The sequence below is a fragment of the Oncorhynchus clarkii genome, chromosome 17, assembly GCF_045791955.1.
Source record: "Oncorhynchus clarkii lewisi isolate Uvic-CL-2024 chromosome 17, UVic_Ocla_1.0, whole genome shotgun sequence".
NCBI classification, from domain to species: Eukaryota; Metazoa; Chordata; class Actinopteri; order Salmoniformes; family Salmonidae; genus Oncorhynchus; species Oncorhynchus clarkii.
Window position 1 is genome coordinate 25,618,598 of NC_092163.1, and position 20,192 is coordinate 25,638,789.

General features: G+C 41.2%; 1 protein-coding gene across 1 annotated transcript in view; it reads right to left on the bottom strand.

Annotated features, from left to right (window-relative positions):
- The window catches only part of LOC139370616 (sulfotransferase 6B1-like), a 29,015-nt gene extending 9,745 nt beyond the window's left edge, over window positions 1-19,270 (bottom strand). Inside the window, exons 1-4 of the mRNA XM_071110212.1 lie at window positions 18,815-19,270; window positions 18,258-18,370; window positions 17,465-17,554; window positions 3,085-3,211 (exon numbers count right to left, since the gene is read on the bottom strand). Coding sequence (XP_070966313.1) covers window positions 3,085-3,211; window positions 17,465-17,554; window positions 18,258-18,370; window positions 18,815-19,007 — 523 coding nt within the window. The 5' untranslated portion in view covers window positions 19,008-19,270. The remainder of the gene's footprint in view (window positions 1-3,084; window positions 3,212-17,464; window positions 17,555-18,257; window positions 18,371-18,814) is intronic.
- Between the last annotated feature and the right edge of the window lie 922 nt (window positions 19,271-20,192).

Genomic DNA, 20,192 nt, shown 5'->3' on the forward strand with positions numbered 1-20,192 from the left:
AATTTTGCAGTACGTCCAACACGCCACAACCACAGACCAAGTGTATGGCGTCGTGTGGATGAGCATTTTGCTGATGTCAACGTTGTGAACAGAGTTCCCCATGGTGGCGGTGGGGTTATGGTATGAGCAGGCATAAGCTATGGACAACGAATTGCATTTTATCGATGGCAATTTGAATGCACAGAGATACTGTGAGATCTTGAGAACCATTGTTGTGCCATTCATCCACCACCATCACCTTATGTTTCAGCATGATAATGCACAGCCCCATGTCCCAAGCATCTACAGTGCCTTGCGAAAGTATTCGGCCCCCTTGAACTTTGCGACCTTTTGCCACATTTCAGGCTTCAAACATAAAGATATAAAAGTGGATTTTTTTGTGAAGAAACAACAACAAGTGGGACACAATCATGAAGTGGAACGACATTTATTGGATATTTCAAACTTTTTTAACAAAACAAAAACTGAAAAATTGGGCGTGCAAAATTATTCAGCCCCCTTAAGTTAATACTTTGTAGGGCCACCTTTTGCTGCGATTACAGCTGTAAGTCGCTTGGGATATCAGTTTTGCACATCTAGAGACTGACATTTTTTCCCATTCCTCCTTGCAAAACAGCTCGAGCTCAGTGAGGTTGGATGGAGAGCATTTGTGAACAGCAGTTTTCAGTTCTTTCCACAGATTCTCGATTGGATTCAGGTCTGGACTTTGACTTGGCCATTCTAACACCTGGATATGTTTATTTTTGAACCATTCCATTGTAGATTTTGCTTTATGTTTTGGATCATTGTCTTGTTGGAAGACAAATCTCCGTCCCAGTCTCAGGTCTTTTGCAGACTCCATCAGGTTTTCTTCCAGAATGGTCCTGTATTTGGCTCCATCCATCTTCCCATCAATTTTAACCATCTTCCCTGTCCCCGCTGAAGAAAAGCAGGCCCAAACCATGATGCTGCCACCACCATGTTTGACAGTGTGGATGGTGTGTTCAGCTGTGTTGCTTTTACGCCAAACATAACGTTTTGCATTGTTGCCAAAAAGTTCAATTTTGGTTTCATCTGACCAGAGCACCTTCTTCCACATGTTTGGTGTGTCTCCCAGGTGGCTTGTGGCAAACTTTAAACAACACTTTTTATGGATATCTTTAAGAAATGGCTTTCTTCTTGCCACTCTTCCATAAAGGCCAGATTTGTGCAATATACGACTGATTGTTGTCCTATGGACAGAGTCTCCCACCTCAGCTGTAGATCTCTGCAGTTCATCCAGAGTGATCATGGGCCTCTTGGCTGCATCTCTGATCAGTCTTCTCCTTGTATGAGCTGAAAGTTTAGAGGGACGGCCAGGTCTTGGTAGATTTGCAGTGGTCTGATACTCCTTCCATTTCAATATTATCGCTTGCACAGTGCTCCTTGGGATGTTTAAAGCTTGGGAAATCTTTTTGTATCCAAATCCGGCTTTAAACTTCTTCACAACAGTATCTCGGACCTGCCTGGTGTGTTCCTTGTTCTTCATGATGTTCTCTGCGCTTTTAACGGACCTCTGAGACTATCACAGTGCAGGTGCATTTATACGGAGACTTGATTACACACAGGTGGATTGTATTTATCATCATTAGTCATTTAGGTCAACATTGGATCATTCAGAGATCCTCACTGAACTTCTGGAGAGAGTTTGCTGCACTGAAAGTAAAGGGGCTGAATAATTTTGCACGCCCAATTTTTCAGTTTTTGATTTGTTAAAAAAGTTTGAAATATCCAATAAATGTCGTTCCACTTCACGATTGTATTCCACTTGTTGATTCTTCCCAAAAAATACAGTTTTATATCTTTATGTTTGAAGCCTGAAATGTGGCAAAAGGTCGCAAAGTTCAAGGGGGCCGAATACTTTCGCAAGGCACTGTATACACAATTCCTGGCAGCTGAAAATGTCCCTTTTTTCCATGGCCTACATACTCACGAAACATGTCACCCATTGAGCAACATTCTCATGTTCAGGCTATCTTCACATTCTTAATAAAGTTTATAAACAGTGGTAATTACCATAAATTAGCATAACACTTAATTCATGGATTCAATGCCAAAAATAAGACCACAGCAGTAGACATTTTAAAAGCTACCACTAACCATTTCAGCTACAAACATTAAAACAATATTACAATTTTCTAAACTTTTTCATAAATACTTTATAACAATCTGTCACGTTCGTCATATGAAGGAGACCAAAGTGAAGCGTGGTAAGCGTACATTCTTCTTTTATTATTCAAACTAACAAAACAACAAAACGAATGAAACGTGAAGCTAATACGAATAGTGCAGACAGGCAACTAAACATAGAATAAGAACCCACAAACACAAAAGGGAAAATGGCCACCTAAATATAATCCCCAATCAGAGACAACGATAAACAGCTGCCTCTGATTGGGAACCATATCAGGCCACCATAGACATATAAATACCTAGACCTACAAAACCCCTAGACAATACAAAAACTAACATACCCACCCTCGTCACACCTTGACCTAACCAAAATATAAAGAAAACAGAGATATTAAAGTTCAGAGCGTGACACAATCTAGCACCACACCATATTTTCTTCAGGAAATGTACTTTTCTAGTTATTATTATTTGATTTATTTGGCTGGCAATCTTTCCCTCTACCAATTTATTAAACCATAACCAGTCACTGCCATTACTACAGCTACTACTACTACCAGTCACTACCACTATTAAAACTTATTTCACAACCATAAATAATTTAAGACCAGCTAGAAAGCATAGACATTTTATTTAAGAAATGTAATTTTCTAGTTGTGCTATTCATTAAATCCAGCCTATCCAACATGACACTGCATTTCTTTCAAACAATACGAATGTATTGAGTTGTTCTTTAAATCGGCAGGTAATCTAGTGGTATGATCATTGGACCTTGTCAGCTCGAATCACCGAGCTGACAAGGTAAACATTTGTTGTTCTGCCCCTGAACAAGAATGTTAACCCTCTGTTCCTAGGCCGTCATTGAAAATAATAATTTGTTCTTATCTGACATGCCTAGTTAAATAAAGGTAAAATAAAATAAATAAAACATCTCACCTTCACCCTCCATGAAGTCTGTGAAAAATGAATCCCAGGATTTGGCGTTAGGCAAAACAGGGTTTGTGTTCATGAAGTGGTAGTATGATACGACTGTATCTTTTGGGTTTCGGAACACAACCAGCATCTGAAAGTCAAAGATACCACAGATAATTGTTATACTATTGGTGCAATTGAGTTGTAAAGTTTGATATAAAACCACAACATATTTCAGATGAACATGGACAGAATATTTTCAGGCATTTCACAGGAAAAATATTTTGCAGTGAACATGTTGGTTAGTTAGTTGCCTACAATAGCAGATGACTAACATTATTAGCTTACTTATCTACCGCAAGTGCAGTCACTTGGAATCTGCATCCTAAGATGGAATCCGCAGTAGGGGAAAACAGCCACTGTCCGCCCCACCGAGGTGAGGAGCATTGTGTAACATGCAGTACATATTTTCTGTTCTATCACGTGTGCAATGATGTTCGGAAAAAAATATACACTGCTCAAAAAAATAAATAGAACACTAAAAGAACACATCCTAGATCTGAATGAATGAAATATTCTTATTAAATACATTTTTCTTTACGTAGTTGAATGTGCTGACAACAAAGTCACACAAAAATTATCAATGGAAATCAAATTTATCAACCCATGGAGGTCTGGATTTGGAGTCACACTCAAAATTAAAGTGGAAAACCACACTACAGGCTGATACAACTTTGATGTAATGTCCTTAAAACAAGTCAAAATGAGGCTCAGTAGTGTGTGTGGCCTCCACGTGCCTGTATGACCTCCCTACAACGCCTGGGCATGCTCCTGATGAGGTCGCGGATGGTCTCCTGAGGGATCTCCTCCCAGACCTGGACTAAAGCATCCGCCAACTCCTGGACAGTCTGTGGTGCAACGTGGCGTTGGTGGATGGAGCGAGACATGATGTCCCAGATGTGCTTAATTGGATTCAAGTCTGGGGAACGGGCGGGCCAGTCTATAGCATCAATTCCTTCCTCTTGCAGGAACTGCTGACACACTCCAGCCACATGAGGGCTAGCATTGTCTTGCATTAGGAGGAACCCAGGGCCAACCGCACCAGCATATGGTCTCACAAGGGGTCTGAGGATCTCATCTCGGTACCTAATGGCAGTCAGGCTACCTCTGGCGAGCACATGGAGGGCTGTGCGGCCCCCCCAAAAAATGCCACCCCACACCATGACTGACCCATTGCCAAACCGGTTTTGCTGGAGGATGTTGCAGGCAGCAGAACGTTCTCCACGGCGTCTCCAGACTCTGTCACGTCTGTCACATGTGCCCAGTGTGAACCTGCTTTCATCTGTGAAGAGCATAGGGCGCCAGTGGCGATTTTGCCAATCTTGGTGTTCTCTGGCAAATGCCAAACGTCCTGCACGGTGTTGGGCTGTAAGCACAACCCCCACCTGTGGACGTCGGGCCCCCATACCACCCTCATGGAGTCTGTTTCTGACCGTTTGAGCAGACACATGCACATTTGTGGCCTGCTGGAGGTCATTTTGCAGGGCTCTGGCAGTGCTCCTCCTGCTCCTCCTTGCACAAAGGCGGAGGTAGCGGTCCTGCTGCTGGGTTGTTGCCCTTCTACGGCCTCCTCTCCACGTCTCCTGATGTACTGGCCTGTCTCCTGGTAGCGCCTCCATGCTCTGGACACAACGCTGACAGACACAGCAAACCTTCTTGCCACAGCTCTCATTGATGTGCCATCCTGGATGAGCTGCACTACCTGAGCCACTTGTGTGGGTTGTAGACTCCGTCTCATGCTACCACTAGAGTGAAAGCACCGCCAGCATTCAAAAGTGACCAAAACATCAGCCAGGAAGCATAGGAACTGAGAAGTGGTCTGCGGTCACCACCTGCAGAACCACTCCTTTATTGGGGGTGTCTTGCTAATTGCCTATAATTTCCACCTGTTGTCTATTCCATTTGCACAACAGCATGTGACATTTATTGTCAATCAGTGTTGCTTCCTAAGTGGACAGTTTGATTTCACAGAAGTGTGATTGACTTGGAGTTACATTGTGTTCCCTTTATTTTTTGAGCAGTGTATATATATTGTTTTTGCAGGAACTTCTTTGTTGTTGTAATATCGCAAATGGAAATGGCAGTTTCACCATTAAGGATTCCAGCTTTAACCTACAAATATGTGTTTAATTATGAAGTCCAATACTCATAATACAAAAGTGCCACAGTGTCTCCTAACCCCTCCTGTCTCAACCTCCAGTATTTATGCTGCAGTAGTTTGTGTCGGGGGGCTAGGGTCAGTTTGTTATATCTGGAGTACTTCTCCTGTCCTATTCGGTGTCCTGTGTGAATCTAAGTGTGCGTTCTCTAATTCTCCCCTTCTCTCTTTCTTTCTCTCTCTCGGAGGACCTGAGCCCTAGGACCATGCCCCAGGACTACCTGACATGATGACTCCTTGCTGTCCCCAGTCCACCTGACCGTGCTGCTGCTCCAGTTTCAACTGTTCTGCCTTATTATTATTCGACCATGCTGGTCATTTATGAACATTTGAACATCTTGGGCATGTTATGTTATAATCTCCACCTGGCACAGCCAGAAGAGGACTGGCCACCCCACATAGCCTCGTTCCTCTCTAGGTTTCTTCCTAGGTTTTGGCCTTTCTAGGGAGTTTTTCCTAGCAACCATGCTTCTACACCTGCATTGCTTGCTGTTTGGGGTTTTAGGCTGGGTTTCTGTACAGCACTTTGAGATATCAGCTGATGTACGAAGGGCTTTATAAATAAATTTGATTTGATTTGAAAAGTCAATTCAGATTCAGACACAAAAGACGCAACCCTTGTCAACTCCAGGGGATGTGTAATACCCCTGCCTGATTGGCTGGATTTATTCCACATTACTTTGAAGTATTTATTTTACACATCTCAGGATCATTTGCATATTTTTAGGAAAGCTCACTCTACCTTCCAAACTTTTATTTATTCTAGAATTGAGATAAATTGCTCTATAATTCCAACGCCAGACTTCAATTTCAATTGAAAGTGTCAACAGGATGTTTAATTGACATCTGTATTGGAATAAGAGGAATACAATAGTTCAAATGAAAATGTGTCATTCATTCTACGCATGGGCGCAACTTTGGTTTTAGAAGTAGGGGGAAAATATTTTTTTTCATCCAGACGCATAAACACTCAACAGCCTACCCGACCGCTTGTAGGTGTCCGCATGGGCCTAAAGCACACCATTGCCTAATTTTGTATCACATTCCAATGATAAAACTGGGGGGGGTGGGCAAAAATGCATTTTCAGAATGTGGGGGGTCCCCAACAGTCTCTGAGATACTTATTTATACTTAAAAAATATATATATTTATGAAGTACTGGGATATCATTTGTTTGTGTATTTGAATTCATCCCCCCTCTCCAGTGGAAGTTGCACCCCTGATTCTACACATCACAATACATGAATTAAACAAATTTGACATATTTCATAATTCCAAATACTATGTATCTTGTGGTTCAAACATTTAATTTTAAAACTCATTATCCTATTAAAGGCCCAGTGCAGCCATTTTAATCTCAATTTCAAATAATTTCTGGGTAACAATGAATGTATTTACTGTAACAGTTTTCCATAAAAAAATACAAATAAAAAAATATATTTCTCAAGCAAGAATTTTGCCCAAGACTGTCTGGGTGGGGTCTGAGTAATGTGGGGGAGGGCACCTAAGCAGTCCATTACCATAGGTTGTGTTCAGCTGTTCAGATGTTGCATGCATCAACCAATGGTTGCATGCCACATCATCATCTGTGCCATCGGGTACCAGATTGCTATAACATATGATGTGGTAAAATACCTATCCAGGCATTTGTAATATATGGCATGCTTCCGCAACGTCTGAGCAGAGGAACACGACTGTTGTGTGGATCAATCCACTAGACAGGAGGGGCCTAATGAGAGGGATATGTAACCTGAAAACTAGCTGTTATTGGTAGAGGAGTTTAGAACTCTTTGTAATTGGTCTATAAAAGTTCTACACCTACTCATTCAAGGGATTTTCTTTATTTTTACTATTTTCTACATTGTAGAATAATAGTGAAGACAAACTGTGAAACAGCACATATGGAATCATGTAGTAACTAAAAAAGTGTTAAACAAATCAAACTATATTTTATATTTGAGAATCTTCAAAGTAGCCATCCTTTGCCCTGATGACAGCTTTACACACTCGGCATTCTCTAAACCAGTTTCATGAGCTAGTCACCTGGAATCTATTTCAATGAACAAGTGTGCTTTGTTAAGTTCATTTGTGGAATTTCTTTCCTTCTTAATGTGTTTGAGCCAATCAATTGTTGTGACAAGGAAGGGGTGGTAGCCCTATTTGGTAAAATACCAATTCCTTATTATGGCAAGAACAGCTCAAACGAGCAAAGAGAAACAACAGTCCATCATTACCTCAAGACATGAAGGTCAGTCAATCTGGGAAATTTCAGGAATTTTGAAAGTTTCTTCAAGTGCAGTCGCAAAAACCATATAAGCGCTGATGAAACTGGCTCTCGTAAGGACTGCCACAGGAATGGAGACCCAGAATAACCTCTGCTGTAGAGGATGAGTTCATTCGATTTACCAGCTTTAGAAATTAAACCCAAATAAATGCTTCAGAGTTCAAGTAACAGACACATCAACATGCACTGTTCAGAGGAGACTGCGTGAATCAGGCCTTCATGGTCGAATTGCTGAAAAGAAACCACTACTAAAAGGACACCAATAAGAAGAGACTTGAAACACGAGCAATGGGCATTAGACTGGTGGAAATCTGTCCTTTGGTCTGATGAGTCCAAATTTGAGATTAATGGTTCCAACGGCCATGTCTTTGTGAGATGCAGAGTAGGTGAACGGATTATCTCTGCATGTGTAGTTCCCACCGTGAAGTATGGAGGAGGAGGTGTGATGGTGTAGGGGTGCTTTGCGGGTGACATTGCCAATGAATTATTTAGAATTCAAGGCACACTTAACCAGCATGGCTACCACAGCCTTCTGCAGCAATACGCCATCACATCTGGTTTGTGCTTAGTGGGACTATCATTTGTTTTTCAACAGGATAATGACCCAACACACCGCCAGGCTGTGTAAGGGCTATTTTACCAATAATGAGAGTGATGGAGTGCTGCATCAGATGACCTGGCCTCCACAATCACCAGACCTAAACCAATTGAGATGATTTGGGATGAGTTGGACTGTTGGAAAAGCATTCCAGGTGAAGCTTCTACCCCCAAGCTATAAGACTGATGAGCAATTAATCAAATGGCTACTCGGACTGTTAACATTGACCCCCCCCTTTGATTTTACACTTCTGCTACTCACTGTTTATTATCTATGCATAATCACCTTACCCCAACCTACATGTACATACTTCCTTGACAAACCTGTACCCCCGCACACTGACTCAGTACCGGTAAACCCTGTATACCGGTACCACCTGTACTCGGTACCGGTACACCCTGTGAGCCTGCAGACGAGGTAAATGCCTTTTATGCTCGCGTCGAGGCAAGCAACACCAAAGCATGCACGAGAGCACCAGCTGTTCTGATTGACTGTGTGATAATGCTCTCGGTAGCCAAACAAAACCTTTAAACAGGTCAACATTCACAAAGCCGCTGGGCCAGATGGATTACCGGGGCGTATACTCAAAGCATGCGTGTACCGACTGTCAAGGGTCTTCACTGACATTTTCAACCTCTCCCTGACCAAGTCTGTAATACCTACATGTTTCAAGTAGACCACCATAGTCCCTGTGCCCAAGGAAGTGAAGGTAACCTGCCTAAATGATTACTGCCCCGTGGCACTCAAGTTGGTAGACATAAAGTGCTTTGAAAGGCTGGTCATGGCTCACATCAACAGCATCCTCTCGGACACTCTAGTCCAGGGCTGCCCAACACTCTTCCAGGAGATCTACCCTCCTGTGGCTTCAGTCCTACCCTAATTTAAATTAACATCTGATTATACTAATGAGCTGCTCAACAAGACCTTAACTAGCTTAATCAGATATGCTAAACTAGGGTTGGACTGAAAACCTAGTAGATCTCCAGGAAGAGGGTTGGGCAGCCCTGCCCCAGACCCACTCCAATTCGCATACCACCCCAACAGATCCACAGGTGACGCAATCTCAATCGCACTCCACACTGCCCTTTCTCACCTGGACAAAAGGAACATCTATGTGAGAATTCTGTTCATTGACTACAGCTCAGCTTTCAACACCATAGTGCCCACGAAGCTCATCACTTTGGACTCTGGGACTAAACACTTCCCTCTGCAACTGGATCCTGGACTTCCTGACGGGCCGCCCCCAGGTGGTAAGAGTAGGCAACAACACGTCTGTATTCCCTTTACACACACAACAGACTCCAACACCATCAAGTTTGCTGACGACACAACAGTGGTCACCAACAGCTATGAGACGGCCTATAGGGAGGGGGTCCGATAACTGGCAATGTGGTGCCAGGACAACAACCTCTCCCTCAATGTGAGCATGACAAAGGAGCTGTTCGTGGACTACAGGAAAAGGCGGGCCGAACAGGCCCCCATTAACATTGATGGGGCTGTAGTGGAGCAGCTCGAGAGTTTCATGTTCCTTGTTGTCCACATTACCAACAAACTATCATGGTCCAAACATACCAAGACAGTCGTGAAGAGGGCACGACAAAACCTTTTCCCCCTCAGGAGACTGAAAAGATTTGGCATGGGTCCCCAGATCCTCAAAAAGTTATACAGTTGCATCATCGAGAGCATCCTGACCGGTTGTATCACTGCATGGTATGGCAACTGCTCGTCATCTGACCGTAATGCGCTACAGAGGTAAATCACTGGGGCCAAGCTTCCTGCCATCCAGGACCTATCTAATAGGCGGTGCCACATGAAAGCCCCCCCCCCCCCCCTCAACTAACCTATACCTCCACACACTGACTCGGTACCAGTGCCCCCTTGTATATAGCCTCGCTATTGTTATTCTTATTGTGTTACTTTTAATTATTACTTTTTATTTTAGTCTACTTGGCAAATATTTTCTTAACTCTTCTTGAACTGCATTGTTAGGTCATGTAAGTAGGCATTCCACAGTTAAGTCTACACTTGTTGTATAATCGGCGCACGTTACAAATAAAGTTTGATTTGATATAGCCTCATTATTGTGATGTAATTTCATTGTGTTACTTTTAATTTTTTACTTTAGTTTATTTAGTAAATATTTTCTTAGCACCATTTCTTGAACTATATTGTTCTTGATGCTTACCCATCCCTTTAGCGGGATAATTGTCATCAACAACCGCTGAATTGCATAGCGCCACATTCAAATAATATTACAAAAAATATTTATATTCATGAAATCACAAGTGCAATATAGCAAAACACAGCTTAGCCTTTTGTTAATCCACCTGTCGTGTCAGATTTTGAAAATATGCTTTACAGCGAAAGCAATCCAAGCGTTTGTACGTTTATTGATCGCTCGACAAAACATTATGTACACCTAGCATCAAGTAGCTTGGTCACGAAAATCAAAAAGCAATCAAATGAATCGTTTACCTTTGATGATCTTCGGATGTTTTCACTCACGAGACTCCCAGTTACTCAATAAATGCTCCTTTTGTTCCATAAATATGATTTTTATATCCAAAATACCTCCGTTTGTTTGGCGCGTTATGTTCAGAAATCCACAGGAAAGAGCGGTCACGACAACGCAGACAAATTTCAAATAGTATCCGTAATGTCCACAGAAACATGTCAAACGTTTTTTATAATCAACCCCCATGTTGTTTTAAAAATATATAATCGATAATATATCAACCGCAACTGTCTTTCTCAGTAGGAGAGGGGAAGGTAATGGCTGCCCAAACTCTGTTGCGCCAAGCAAAATGCTGCTGGCACCCGGCCATACAATGACGCGATGTTGTCTTTCTCGCTCATTTTTCAAAATAAAAGCCGGAAACTATATCTAAAGACAGTTGACATCTTGAGGAAGCGATAGGAAAAGGAATCTGGTTGATATCCCTTTAAATGGAGCAATGGCAGGCTATGGAACATGGAGTTTTCAAAATAGATGCCACTTCCTGGTTTGATTTTCCTCAGGGTTTCGCCTGCAATATCAGTTCTGTTATACTCACAGACAATATTTTGACAGTTTTGAGTGTTTTCTATCCTAATCTGTAAATTATATGCATATTCTAGCATCTGGTCCTGAGAAATAGGCTGTTTACTTTGGGAACATTATTTTTCCCCCTAGCTTCAAGAGGTTGGGCTTGTAATTAAGTGGTTCACAGTAAGGGCTACACCTGAGAAAATGACAAGAGTGTGCAAAGCTGTCATCAAGGCAAAGGGTGGTTACTTTGAAGATTCTAAAATATAAAGTATATTTTGATATGTTTAACACTTCTTTGGTTACTACATGATTCCATATGTGTTATTTCATAGTTTTGATGTCTTCACTATTATTCTACAATGTAGAAAATAGTAAAAATAAAGAAAAACCCTTGAATGAATTTGGCAATACATCCATCCTGCTTCACAAACACAGACCACGTGTAACCACCCCAGGCCAGGACCTCCACATGTGGCATCTTCACCTGCGGGATCATCTGAGACCAGCTACCCGGACAGCTGATGAAACTGATTTGCATTTCTGTCTGTACTAAAGCCCTTTTGTGGGGAAAAACTAATTCTAATTGGCTTGGCCTGGCTCTCAAGTGGCTGGGCATATGCCATCCCAGGCCCACCCATGGTTGCTCCCCTGCAGTGAAATACATGTGAAATCCATAGATTAGGGCCTAATGAATTTATTTCAGTTGACTGATTTCCTTATATGAACTGTAGCTCGGTAAAATCATTGGAATTGTTGCATGTTGCATTTTTGTTCAGTATAATTACAAAATGATAAAAAATATGAATAATATTCCATTAGGCCACCATGTCATTGTCTGCAGGAAAAGGCTATGTACCTTACTGCGATTGTTTTCAATTAAAATGGTCAAAAAGTGACAAAATAGCTTCTTAGTAAAGAACAATCTGGGAGTGGTCTGAGCGAGAGGCGTTATTGGACAAGTCTAATGGGAAGAATATGTAGTGGAAGAAAGAGAGAAGGTGATACTCGCAACTGGCGACTTGCTGGCGTGGGAGCACAACGTGATGACTCAATCACAGTTTATGACATTGTTTGAATGGCAGACCATTTGTAGGCTATCACAGTGATCAAACACATCTTATCTGTGGCTTTCTCCGGGAAGGGACGTTCCCCCAGAACCCTGGGAGCATGGACACCGTTAGAGATGTGAAGACAGATGAAAATGTAATGAATGTTTCTGCTTGAATTACATTTATGTTTGGATTACTTCAAGAGTTTATAAAGAGCTATACATTTTGACATATTGTACTGTATGTTTATTGTACTGTAAGTTCTATGCATTTATTGTTACAGGGAAACAGTGTTATTTTATTTGTCGGACGGTGGATAGTTGAAAGAGGATCGACACAGGGGTCCGTTCCTGTCATTTGAATTGGAATGATTAGATTATAATCTGGTTGTGTTTTCCTGTCTTTTGTTTTTACTAGCATAGTGCAAAAAAAACTCAGCCAAAAAATAAATGTCCTCTCACTTTCAACTGCGTTCATGTTCAGCAAACTTTCCATGTGTGAACATTTGTATGAACATAACAAGATTCATCAACTGAGACAAAAACTGAACAAGTTCCACAGACACGTGACTAACAGAAATGGAATAATGCGTCCTTGAACAAAGGGCCTCTTTAGTGTCAAAAGTTTTTACAACTGTGACCTTAATTGCCTACCGTCTGTAAACTGTTTGTGTCTTAACGACCGTTCCACAGGTGCATGTTCATTAATTGTTTATGGTCAATTGAAAAATCATGGGAAACAGTGTTTCAACCCTTTACACTGAAGATCTGTGAAGTTATTTGGATTTTTATGAATTCTCTCTGGAAGACAGGGTCCTGAAAAAGGGCCATTTTTTTTTTGCTGAGTTTAAATGCTAATTCAGGTTGGGGGCGAGTTTCTGCTTGAATTTGGTTAAAAGGGAAGCAGTGCATTGTTTTATACTTTGAGAACTTGCTACCACGCTCCTGTGTGTACCACACACAACGTTTATCCTCTTAGAGATTATTCTGAACTGAAGACACATTACATGATACTGTGACAAGAGCCAAAAAGAATCTGCCCACTCCATCAAGAAATGGGGACAACAACACAGGGCATCCATGGGACCTCCTGGAACCATGGACCACACCTGCAGAAACTGGACAACAGGGGGAAGCAGAGGAGATACCTATCATAGACTTCTCCCAGCTGACGCTTGACACGGCACATACGCCACCTCCAGTGGTAGAAACAACCAGCTGGTATCATCGAGTAGAATCAGCCAACAGTAACATGGAAGCAGCAATGTGGGAGTTCGTATTGCATGACCTAGATTTGGAATAGGAAGCTTCTGTTTAGACACAGGTCTAAGGTTACATAATAGTGGTCTACCGTTTAGACACAGGTCTAAGAGTACGTAATAGTGGTCTACCGTTTAGACACAGCTCCAGAAACTTGTGAACTTCCCCTGTAAAAAGGTATATAAAGAGAGCAGAGATCATGAGAGAGCCATGATCCTCACTGACATATGAGACAGACTTCATATGGAGAATCATCATAGGTAAATTTACTATTGCCCTATACGCTTTTTGTTAGACTAGAACAATGTTTGAGAAATTGATAATTTTGCCAAAGTACTTATTGGATCACTATCTGAAGCTACCTGGTTGAACTTTGTGAACCCGAAACTGAGTCTCTGAAACACAGGGGTCTAGACACCTCTTGATCACAGACAAAGCGGCAATCACACAGTGATACATCATGACCAGAAGTGATTAGCAATACAAGGAAACAGCCAAATACCAGTTAAAATATATTGAGTCTATACACAGAGTTGGAAGTGTATTAAGATATTGGAATTCGGAATCTAGCATTATTGCTGAGAAAATACCAATTACAGGAAAGTGACCAAGGGGCTGAGCATTTAAGGTAATTGAACTCTTTTTGCTATTTTAGTCAATATTGTTAGAAGTGTTAACGCATTTAAAGTTTTGCAATATTATCTGGCATAGCTTAAAGCAATAAGGATTGATTGAGCATTATTGTTGCATTAAGAAACTGTATAACCATTGAATTGTAATAATGTGTATAAGACAAAAACAGAGTGACTTAATAAAAGCTTGAAACTTTGACAACTAGGCCAGATTAACGATCTGGAGAGCAAATGCCTTTGACACTCTCACTGAACAGAAAGTGACCCTGGTTATAGGTGAAAGTGATTGCACTAAAGAATATTTTATTGTGTGGACAATAATATATTTTTAGGAGAGTCAAAACATATACCAATACTAGTTTCCAAGTGACTACTAGCTGACGAGCATAATAACTAATAGACTAAGTTATTAGGTATTGATATATACATAGGTAAAGAAACTTAAAAGTAAGGAAATATAGGAGGAATCCATAACACTTAGAATATTTAAATAGGCGTATATCTATCCAAGACCTCATACTAGACCGGAAAATAAGGGAGTGACAACGTGAACGAAGGAACAAACTAAACTCACGCGAAGGGCCATTACGAATAAATAGAAGGGTTGGTAGGGCCGCACGGCTAGGCCCTTGTTATACCGAAGTAACTAAAATCCTAAAGTACTCTGCCCAGCCAGAGGACGGGGTAGAGGCTTTTGCTGCAGGTATTGGGCAAAAGTCAGCACCGTGACAACACATTACAGAATAACACAGACATGCTAAGATGCATCATGTATTTCATGTGCAATGTAATTGTTTGAGTGTCAATTATTTTGGGACTAATAAATTATATTAGTGGAATTTAGTAAATGCATCAGTTTTACAGAGTCATTATTCAATTGACTCTACGTTTATCATTTAGTAGGTCTATTGGTAGTTGTCTATATGCTTGCCTCAATAATATAATGCTAGAACATTGGTCGGCAGAATTAGCTATTTGTATCTAGTCTCTTACTAATTGCATTAAGGTGCAAGTTAGACACATTCATGTTCACAATCATACTGAGTGGTGATACAAGGTTCGCTACCTTGACTAGATTCCTCCAGAGACAGACAAGGCCTGTTGCATTTATTCACACAATATTCAGATGGATGAATGCAGTTTATTGTCACAATGCCTTCCGAAAGTATTCAAGTATTCCACATTTTGTTACGTTACAGCCTTATTCTAAAATGTATGAAATAAAACATTTTTTTCTCAGCAATCTACACACAATACCCCATAATGACAAAGTGATTACAGGTTTTTTGAATTTGAGCAAATTTACATATATTCAGACACTCTGCTATGAGACTCGAAATTGAGCTCAGGTGCATCCTGTTTCCATTGCTCATCCTTGAGATGTTTCTACAACTTGATTGGAGTCCACTTGTGGTAAATTCAATTGATTCGACATGATTTGTTAAGGCACACAACTATCTTTAAAAGGTCCCACGGTTGACAGTGCATGTCAGAGCAAATACCAAGCCATGAGGTCGAACGAATTGTCCGTAGAGCTCCGAGACAGTATTGTGTCGAGGCACAGATATGGGGAAGGGTACCAAAACATTTCTGCAGCATTAAAGGTCCTCAAGAACACAGTTGCCTCCATCATTCTTAAATGGAAGACGTTTGGAATCAGCAAGACTCTTCCTAGAGCTGGCCGACTGGCCAAACTGAGCAATCGGGGGAGAAGGAACTTGGTCAGGGAGGTGACCAAGAACCCGATGGTCACTCTGACAGAGCTCTAGAGTTCCTCTGTGGAGATGGGAGAACTTACCAGAAGGACAACCATCTCTGCAGCACTCCACCAATCAGGCCTTTATGGTAGAGTGGCCAGACGGAAGCCACTCCTCAGTAAAAGGCACATGATAGCCCACTTGGAGTTTGCCAAAAGGCACCTAAAGGCTCTCAGACCATGAGAAACAAGATTCTCTGGTGTGATGAAACCAAGATTGAACTCTTTAGCCAGAATGCCAAGCATCACATCTGGAGGAAACCAGGCACCATCCATACGGTGAAGCATGGTGGTGGCAGAATCATGCTGTGGGGATATTTTTCAGCGGCAGGGACTTGGAGACTAGCCAGGATTGAGGGAAAGATGAACAGAGCAAAGTACAGAGAGATCCTTGATGAAAACCTGCTCCAGAACAAACAGGACCTCAGACTGTGGCGAAGGTTCACCTTCCAACAGGATAAAGACCATAAGTACACAGCCAAGACACCGCAGGAGTTGCTTCGAAGACAAGTCTCTGAATGTCCTTGAGTGGCCCAGCCAGACCCCGTACTTGAACCTGATCGAACATCTCTGGAGAGACCTGAAAATTGCTGTGCAGCGACGCTCCCCACCTAACCTGACAGAACTTGAGAGGATCTGCAGAGAAGAATGTGAGAAACTCCCCAAATACAGGTGTGCCAAGCTTGTAGCGTCATACCCAAGAAGGCCCGAGTCTGTAATCGCTGCCAAAGGTGCTTCAACAAAGTACTGAGTAAATTAACAAACATTTCTAAAAAACAGTTTTTCTTTAGCATTATGGGGTGTTGTGTGTAGAGTGATGAATAAAACAATACAATACATTTTAGAATAAGGTTGTAACGTAAACAAAATGTGGAAAAAGTTAAGGGGTCTGAATACTTTCCGAATGCACTGTATATACATATATATTGATAGCTGTGGATTAATTTACTTATATTGATGCCTTTTATAAAAATATTTGACGCTCAAGAAGTAAGACATGTCGCCAAAAGTTAAAAAATTCTTATTTGAACTAGCATGCTGGAGCGTGCCTACTTGAGCCGAGGACCCACAGGACTAAGAACCCACTTGATACAGGCCGTTTTATGCGTTTTATATTAGATTTCGTAGTTTTTTATCTGAACGTCGCCAGCCAGTACTTTCTGAAAAACGTAAATAAAAATACAAATGGCAAGCTGTCGAAAGAGAGGCATTGCACAGCTGCTGGGAGTTGTAGTTCATGTGTGTAGTTGAAATTAAACAGTTTAAACTTTTTGGCTCTGTGCTTCTTCTTGGCCATCAAACACATTGAAAAAGTAAATTCACCCATAAATATAAGTATACATTTTATATCTTAAATTACTGCATTTTCATTGACGATACAAATTTGAGGCTGATTCATAGTCTACAAAAAGATACTGAGGTGAAATTGATGTCACTTTCATATCGTATTCATTTCCTGTTATTCTAAAAAGAAAAAGAAAAATTCCCAGACTGCATTAGATTGAGCACTCCACAATGGAAGGGAGGCTAGATTCAAATTATTATGTGACATGTTCTTTAGTAAAGTTATTAACACCGACCTTTGTTTTCTTCGCAATAAAAGTGCCAGGGATGTTATCAGGGTGCAAATGTGTGCCCAGTAACCGCGGAGAGGGCATTTCTCCCACCACCTTGAAAATAAACAGAGGGAAAGGACAAAGGTTTTAGGAGCTTATCATATGGCATACCAAAATGCAGCAGAAAACCACAAGGTACATAATTTGTAAAAAATTACATGAAAATAAATGGTCATTTAGCAGCCGATCTTATCCAGAGCAACTTACAGGAGCAATTAGGGTTAAGTGCCTTGCTCAGGGGCACATTGATAGATTCTTCACCTTGTAGGCTTGGTGATTCGAACCAGCGATCCTTTGGTTACTGAACCAATGCTCTTAACCAGTGGCAGAATGATGACAATCAAAAGGCAGGAGCATGAGAAATACAAAAATAAAATGTTTGATTTGACTTGCCTAGTTAAATAAAAATTCCTTTGAACAGGTCAATTACAAATAGTTTGAAATGCACTAAAGGCACTAGCGCATCCTATTGTAGGTTATTCTGAAACTGTTCAGTGTGTGTGGCGGGTAAAAACTAAAGGCTGATTTACCTCAATCCGTAGCGACAAAAGTAAATTCAAGAATTAACAATTCCAGTGAGCGAGTAATAAAACATTTAAAAATACCTTTTGGGTATGTCTATTAGGCAGAGTTTTTACATCACATTTAATTTAAAGATCTGTCAGTGTCATTGAAAGCAAGTCTGACAAAGAGAGGGATTTTGATTGACTAGGTATGGACTTAGTTCTGTTATTGGAAACTGTTACAGTATACATACCTTCTGCATGTCCGGAGAGAAAAACTCCATCAGTGGAGGTATTTGAGACAGTTCTTGTTGCCCAGAGGCTGCAGCCATGATTTTGCGTAGCACAGCTACCATCCAGTTGAACCCTGGATAAGCACACTAAATTAGAGCTTTGCTGGCAAAAGCAGTATAGGACAGACTATACAATTTACACAAAAGTGTGTGTACAATGTGAGCCTGTGTCCAATGTAGTATATGTTTTTAAGGCTAACTAAATCGTTTGAGTATCTTCATGGGTGGCAGTTGGGACACATTGATTCTGCAAAGAATGCTCATGATGTGGTTTCAGGAGACATATTCCAATGCACATGCTCCTGTGGGCTCTTGATCCATTTGTTAATATTCAACAACCAACTGCTGGCTTCTTAGATCTAGAAGGATTTTGTATTAAGTCCTATACACATGTTGTCATGCCCAGTACTATATAACAGCAGTACTGTGTCCGGCACTTTATTTGACGGCAAAATATATTTCCACTATCTAATCCAGTTCACACTAACTACCACAACAGCAGGGATGGTTTCACTTACCACATTTTGGGTAGGCCACCAGTAAAATGTCATTGGGTCTGCCCTCCAGCTCCTTCAGGCCTTTAAGATTTTCTAGGGGACTCATGATTGTAGAGTAGAGGATCCCCTCGTGCAAGTACAGCTTATTCTCATCCTTCACATTCTTTGCCTTGTCCATTTTGGATATGCCTTGCGAAGACATTGGTTTGCTCATTTTGTATCCTGGTGACTTAATGACAGCCTATTTATGTATTCAGTCCACAATGGAGCAGCAAAAAAAAGGTGTTAGTATTTGTTTTCCCAGCCCATACAGTAAAACAGGACTTTCCAGTTCTCTGGTGTGATATTGTTGAAGGGAGGGACTACGCACAGTGACCTATGCACAGTGACTGATTTGGAGAGAGTCACTTGCTCATAAAATGGGTGAGAGTTCAACTCCAGTCTAGGTTAGATTTGTCTCAGTAAATTGGAATACTCTTGAAAGAAAAAGTAACACAGGACAACACACGTGGAATGTTAATGACGTACACACTAACACTGACTGACACTCATACTTGCTCTTACTTAAACAATGAATCAATGCTCAGCCAACTCAAACATGCAAATAGCGTTGTCACTGTGACTACACTCTCTCTTGTTGAGGGTTATCTAAGTTTAAGCATATGGAGGTGTGCCCGTTGAAAGAGATTTTCAAAGATTACATTCCATTTTCCAGTCACAAATGTATGAAGCTTGTATCCTTCACATAACTACATTAGCTTGACAAAGCTTGTTCAATGCCAGATTCAAAAGATACTTAAAACATAAAAGTGTTTTCCATTCAGAATGTCTTCCTATTAAAAAGGTCCTATGCCTAACTTTGCTTTCCTCTTGAGAAAACTAGGCGAATTGCAGCAACATAAACAACTCTACCCCCTCCCCCTCATCCTATTTGACGTAATGGCTATGGGATCTTGTGGAAGCCAGCGGAGAGCGTGCACCTAGATTATTTTACTTTCCGTTTGGTCGACCAGCCTCAAACAGCTGAAAATGTTATATTTGAGATGCACATTTTAGATGATTCTCTACCCTCTCAACTGCTTGCGACTTCTGTATGTTGGGGACATTGGGTTGGGCACTTGCCCAGTCCGCCATTGCTAGTTTTTGTATTTATTATGGATCCCCTGCCAAAGCAGCAGCTATTCTTCCTGGGGTCCAGCAAAATAAGGTAGTTATACAATTTTAAAAACATTACAAAACATTCACAACAGATTTCATAACACATTAAGTGTGTGCCCTCAGGCCACTACTCTACTACCACATATCTACAACACAAAATCCAAGTGTATGTGTGTGTATAGCGCATATGTTATCGTGTGTGTGAATGCATGTGTCTGTGCCTGTGTTTGTGTCTCTTCAC